The 6,896-nt window shown below is 45.9% G+C and overlaps 1 protein-coding gene across 1 annotated transcript in view; it reads right to left on the bottom strand.

The window, feature by feature from the left end:
- Positions 1-691: 691 nt before the first annotated feature.
- Positions 692-6,896, bottom strand: part of LOC137379245 (endonuclease/exonuclease/phosphatase family domain-containing protein 1-like) — a 59,249-nt gene continuing 53,044 nt past the window's right edge. The window contains exon 7 of the mRNA XM_068049957.1: positions 692-803. Within this exon, the coding sequence (XP_067906058.1) occupies positions 793-803 (11 nt within the window). The 3' untranslated portion in view covers positions 692-792. The remainder of the gene's footprint in view (positions 804-6,896) is intronic.

Below are 6,896 nucleotides of genomic sequence, written 5' to 3'. Positions count from 1 at the left end.
GCAGACAGGAGAGGTCTTCTCAGTCCAGGAGCAAACAGTCTTTCTCTGTCAAACTGTCTGTACAATTCAAAAAAACTCAGATTGCCCAGCAGGTTAGTCATGTGACGAGCTGGTTTGACCACGTCTGTTTGTGGATTCGGCCATCTTAGCAGTCATCCTAGAATGTGAGCTTCCTCACCTTCAATGTCTGGTGATCAAAGTCCATTGTGGGTTGAATGTGTCAGGGAATGGTCCTTTGTCTCCACAATCACTGTCTGTTGGTAGGTAAATGTCTTTTCTAGCCACTGCTGATCTGTTTAACAAGTCATTTCCTCACTCCAGCAACAGTTTAAAATCAATGTTCATATGACAAAATTAATATGCCTCATTTTTGACAGGTGGGGGTCTGCATGACAATCATTAAACTAAAACAATTAGCTGCGCCTGTGATATTTATGCAGTATGACTTTACTCAGTTTCTATTTGTAGTATTAGCCTTTCCTTAATTATTTTGCCATTGTAATATTAAAAGGTCAGAGGGCAAAGTCATACTCTAGAAACTTCAGCACACAATCTAGGTTGACACTTCAGTGCAGTACTGAGGCAGTGCTACACCATCAGATGTGCAATATTTCGGATGAGACAATAATCCGAGTACCCATCTGCTCTCTCAGGTGGATGTAAAAGATCCCATGACACTATTTTGAAGAAGAGCAGGGGAGTTCTGAAAGGAGACATGTTGCAGGCCTTTAAAAAGCGGAGAGGCTGAGAAGAAGTCAATGTAAGCAGCAAATGCTTGAAATACTCAGAAGATCAGGCAGCATCTGTGGAAAGAGAAACAGTTAGTGTGTCAGATTGATGAACTTTAGGCTGAACTGGGAAATGTTACAGATATGACAGGTTGTAAACAAACACAGAAGTGGGGAAAGGGTAGGAAAAACAAAAGGAAAGGTCTGTGATAGGGTGGAAGGCAGGAAAGATTAAATGAGGGATGATGGGGCAAGGGATGAAATGGGACATGTAAAGAAACAAAATTTGAGTGCAGAGCAGGTGTAAATAGCATCATCAGAATCATTGCCAGCACTTACTGTCTGAACAAAATGGGAGCAGTGGATATGATTTGAAATTGTTGAACACGATGTTGAGCCCAGATGCTGGAAAGTGCCAAAACAAAAGATGAGGTGCTGTTCCTCGAGATTCTGTTGAACTCCATTGGAACTATGTCGGAGGGCGAGGACCGAGGTCAGAGGGGGTGCAGGGCGGTGAATTAAAATGAAAGACAACTGGAAGCTTGGGGTCATACTTGTGGACTGAATGGAAATGTTCAGCAAAGTGATCATCCAAACTGCGTTTGGTCATCGAGTCATAAAGCCATTTATGGCACAGAAGGAGGCCTTTTGGCTCATCGATTTCATACTGGTCTCCACGGAGCTATGCGGTCAGTCCCACTCCCCTGCTCGATCCCCATAGCCCTGCAAGTCTATTTCTCTCAGGTGGCCATCCAACTTCCTCTTGAAGTCATCGATTAGCTCCCCTTCCACCAGCCTTGTAGGCAGCAGGTTCCAAGTCATTACCAACTGCTGCGTAAAAAAGTTCTTCCTCATATTCCCCCTGCATCTTTTGCCCAGATCTTTCAATCTGTGTCCCCAAGTCCTTGTACCATTTGTCAATGGAAACACTTTTTCCTTGTCTAACTTATCGAAGCCTGTAATAATCTTGCGCACTTCTATTAAATCTCCCCTCAATCTCCTTTGTTCTCAGGAGAACAACCCCATATTTTCCAACCTAACCTTGTAACTAAAATCCTCCATCCCTGGAACCATTCTGGTAAATCTCCCAGAGCTCGTCCCACTGCCCCAAGAATCTGAAGCTCTCCCTCCTACATCATGCTCCAAGCCACGCATTGATTGTCCCTATCTTCCTATTTCTACTCTCGCTAGCACATAACACTGGGAGTAATAACTTTAACTTCCACCCTAGCTCCTGAAAATCTGACCATAGGATCTCAATACCTGCCCTTGCAATGTCATTGGTACCAGCATGTACCACAACTTCTGGCTCACTCCCTTCCCCCTGCAGAATATCCTGCACCCTCTCTGTGTTGTCCTTTACTCTCGCACCAGGGAGGCAACACACCATGTAGGACTCATGATAACGGTTATAGAAATGCCTATTTGTCCCCTTGACTATGGAATTACCTATAACACCTGTAGAGGGGACCACATTGTAGGCAGTGAATACAGTATACTAAATTGAAAGAAGTACAAGTAAATCACTTTCACCTAGAAGGCTGTATGGAACCCTGGGTGTTTAGAAGGGAGGAGGCAAAAGGGAAGTTTGCATCTTCTGCGCTTGCATGGAAAGGTGCCTTGGGACAGGTAGTGGATGTTGGGCTGATTGAAGAAGGGATCAGGGTGTCATGGAGAGAATGATTCCTTTGTAATGCTAAAAGAGGATGGGAGGATGTGTTTGGTGGTGGCGTCTTGCTGGAGGTGGCAGAAATGGTGGCAGATGACTTGTTGAATGTGGAGGCTAGTGCGGTGGGAGGTGAGGATAAGGGGAACCCTATCATGAGTCTGTGAGGTAGGAGAAGGGATGAAAGCTCAAGTGTGGAAAATGGGATGGGTTGAAGGCTCTGTCAACCACAGTGAAGGGGAATCCTTGGTTGAGGAAAAAGGAAGAAATATCGGAAGTACTGGTGTGGAAGGTGGAATACAATGTAAGCAAGCAATTTAGTGACTTGGACCTGGAATGCATAAGTAGGGACTGAGCTTTAACACTGACAAGCCTTGAGGGAGACAAGAGATTAGATGAAACTTTTTTCTCTTGACAAGAGCAATGAATATGGTGGCCTGACTCCCAGCAGAAGAGTTTGGGGCTCAAAAGGGAGTTGGATAAACAGTTGGTTGGGTTGAAAGTCTTGGTTATAGGCATATGTATTCACAAGGATATGTGAAATTCTCCTCATAGGACACAATGTTCTGCAGCAGTGTTCTCCACAGAGGAAAGCATTCCAAAGTTGAACATTGGCTATGTGAAAATTTTGGAGTTTTCTGTTCACTGTTCATATGGCGTTTTTCCTTATGACTGCCTTGTGAGGCGTACAGTCCGTGGGCTGAATCCACCTCATGAGCACTTTTACCCCGGCCTGTCAATACGTTGAGTATTGATGTTGAAAACTTGTCCATGAGGTTGCTTTGGCCCACTTAAGGGTGCCAGCTGTGGTTGAATGCATTCCTGGAAGTTTCATCACATGACGTCCTATCGCCAAGCACCCACTCATCTCCACTACTTTTATAACAAAGAAAATGTTCAAAAGAAAATTTTTTAAAGTACAAGATTTAGTTAAATGCCCCTAGAATTTTTATCTGGGTTTAGTCGTAGACGTGTCCAGGAGTCATAGGGCTGAATTTTACACCGCCTAAGAAGGTTGGATGGTGGCGTGGGGGGAGATGGTGTTGGTGTAAAATTGAGCAGGAGGCTCCAGGAGGTCATCCCACCCTGCTCCCACCTCAAGCCAACTTTACGGCGGTCGGCGGGGGGAACCATCCGCCCGCCCACCCCAAACCGATCAAGGCTCCACGGCTATTTTACCCATGGAAAGCGGGCGTGCTGGGGCCGCGAAAGGCCGCCCAGTGATAGCTGCTGGCCTTTCAGCGCACTGGGGTGGTGCCATGGCAGTCGGGAACAGGGTGCCCGATCAAGGGTCGCCCCTACCTCCCAACCTACCCCTGGGACTCAAGACACCCCCCATTCCCCCCAAATGACTACACTTGCCTTGCCGCCACGACCAACCATCCACCCGGTGAGGCAAGCCCAACTTACCTGAGGTCCTGGCTCCATGATGTCGGCTGGGCTGTAGATTGGCTGGCAGCTCACTGGGGCAGGACCTCTTCCCTCAAATGGGTGGAAGTCCCGCCTCAGGACAATTAAAGCCTGGGGACCTGTAAAATGTGGGTCAGATGCCCGGGCTAGGTGGAAGCAGGTTCACCACCAACTTTAATGTTGGTGGCAAAGTCCTGTCTGCCAGTCATAGAGTCAATGACAGTACAGAAGCAGGCCATTCAGCTCATCGAGTCCATGCTGGCTCTCCACGGAGCAATCCAGTCAGTCTTACTCCCCCACTCGATCCCTGTAGCCCTGCAAGTTTATTTCCTTCAAGTGGCCATCCAATTTCCTTTTGAAGTCATTGACTGTGTCTGCTTCCACCGTCCTTGTGGACAGCGAATTCCAGGTCATTACCACCTGCTGCGTAAAAAAGTTCTTCCTCATATTCCCCCTGCATCTTTTGCCCAAATCTTTCAATCTGTGTCCCCAAGTCCTTGTACTATTAGTTAATGGGAACAGTTTTTCCTTGCCTAACTTATCTATGGCTGTCAAAATCTTGTACACCTCTAACAAATCTCCCCTCATGCTCCTTTGCTTTAAGGAGAACAACCCAGCTTTTCCAACCTAATATTGTAACTAAAATCCCCCATCCCTGGAACCATTCTGGTAAATCTCCTCTGCACCCTCTCAAAGACCCTCACATTCTTCCTAAAATGTGGTGACTAGAACTGGACACAATGCTCCACTTGGAGCCTAACCAGAGCTTTATAAAGGTTCAGGATAACTTCCCTGCTTTTCTACACTATGCCTCTATTTATGAAACCAGGACCCCATATGCTTTATAGAAGAGAATCATAGAAAGTTTAAGACACAGAAAGAGGCCACTTGGCCCACTTATTATAATCCCACCTTCCAGCATTTGGTCCATAGCCCTGCAGATTATGGCACTTGAGGTGCATATCCAGACTCCTTTTGAATGATTTGAGGGTTCTGTCTCAACCATCCTTTCAGGTAGTGAATTCCAGACCATCACCACTCTCTGGGTGAAAAAGTTTTTCCTCATCTCCTAATTTTTCTACCCATCAGTTTAAATCTATGCCCCAACATCACTGATCTCTCTGCTAAGGTGAATAGACCCTTCATCTCCACTCTAGCCAGGGCCCTCAAAATTTTGTACATTTCAATCAGATCTCCCTTCAGCCTTCTCTGTTCCAAGGAGAACAACCTCAGCCGCCTCTCCAATCTTTCCCCATAGCTGCATTTTTCAAGTCCTGACAACATCCTCGTAAATCTCCTCTGTACCCTCTCTAGTGCAATTACATCCTTTCTGTAATGAGGTGACTAGAACTGCACTGTTGACCCTTTTTCTCTGTAGGGTACCAACTGACGTGACAGACAAAGATATAACTTCATTTTATTAGTACTAAAATCACTTAAAGCATACAAATGCTTACAACAGTTTTATTTAGACACCAAATAAGTACAAGTCTCACTTCTTGTACAAGATACTACCCATCAACACAGAGGTGATCAGACTCTTGTCACGGTTGATCACTGAGCCTCCAGACTTAGGGTCCTACCTTCGAGAGTTGCTCCTGGGTTCTCGCCAAGAATACCCTCAAGTGTTAACCCTTATATATTGTTTGAAGGCTCCTTGCTCAACCCATTACTCACATGATCTTGTTTTGCACAAATTTTCAAGCATTATCTCATCTTTGGCAAGCATTAGCCATTTAGCCACCTGGACAGAAGTCCAGACTTGTTTACAATAACCACCATTCATTCCCCTATATCTGTTCCTCTTTTATCTGTTCTTGTTCAACAATCTAGTCTAACGGTCACATATTCCTAACCACAAGCTTCAACATGTCTGTTAGCTTACTTCAGCAAGTTCTGCGCTTATTGTTAGCTGTCTTAGAGCATGCTGGGTATAAAGCGTTCCTTGATCAACCTTTCAGGGCCTACAGCACACAAAACTCAAGTTGTGGCCTAACCAATGAGTTATACAGTTCCAGCATAACCACCCTGCTCTGGTATTCCATACCTTGGCTAATAAAGTAAAGAATTCCATATGCCTTCTTAACCACCTCATCACCCTGTCCTGCTACCTTCAGGGATCATGCTCCCTATAGTTACGTCCAAATCGTTAATACTTGGCATCAGGTGGCAGGACTATATCTCCAACACAGAAGTCCTTGAAGCGGCCAACACCCCCAGCTTATACACACTACTGAGTCAGCGGCGCTTGAGATGGCTTGGCCATGTGAGCCGCATGGAAGATGGCAGGATCCCCAAAGACACATTGTACAGCGAGCTCGCCACTGGTATCAGACCCACCGGCCGTCCATGTCTCCGTTATAAAGACGTCTGCAAACGCGACATGAAATCGTGTGACATTGATCACAAGTCGTGGGAGTCAGTTGCCAGCATTCGCCAGAGCTGGCGGGCAGCCATAAAGACAGGGCTAAATTGTGGCGAGTCGAAGAGACTTAGTAGTTGGCAGGAAAAAAGACAGAGGCGCAAGGGGAGAGCCAACTGTGCAACAGCCCCAACAAACAAATTTCTCTGCAGCACCTGTGGAAGAGCCTGTCACTCCAGAATTGGCCTTTATAGCCACTCCAGGCGCTGCTTCACAAACCACTGACCACCTCCAGGCGCGTATCCATTGTCTCTCGAGATAAGGAGGCCCAAAAGAAAGAAAGAAATCGTTAATATACACCACAAAAAGCAGGGGATCCAGTACTGAGCTCTATGGAACGCCACTGAAAACAGCCCTTCAGTCGCTAAAACACCCGTCAACAATTGCCCTTTGTTTCCTGCCACTGAGCCAATTTTTTATCCACCTTGCTGCATTTTCCTGGATCCCATGGGATTTTATTTTTAACCAGTCTGCCATGTGGGACCTTGTCAAAAGCCTTGCTAAAATCTATGTAGACCACATCAACTGCACTATCCTCATCTAATTTCTATCTATCTTTACGAACCATTCTCTCAATATGTCCTGCCACATTCAAAAATATGTGCACATGAACAGCCAGTTCCTTCTGTTCCTGCACAGTCTTTAGAACTGTGCCATTTAGTATATATTG

The sequence above is a fragment of the Heterodontus francisci genome, chromosome 17, assembly GCF_036365525.1.
Source record: "Heterodontus francisci isolate sHetFra1 chromosome 17, sHetFra1.hap1, whole genome shotgun sequence".
NCBI lineage: Eukaryota > Metazoa > Chordata > Chondrichthyes > Heterodontiformes > Heterodontidae > Heterodontus > Heterodontus francisci.
Note: the sequence above shows the minus strand (reverse complement) of the source record. Positions and strands in the feature narration are given on the sequence as shown.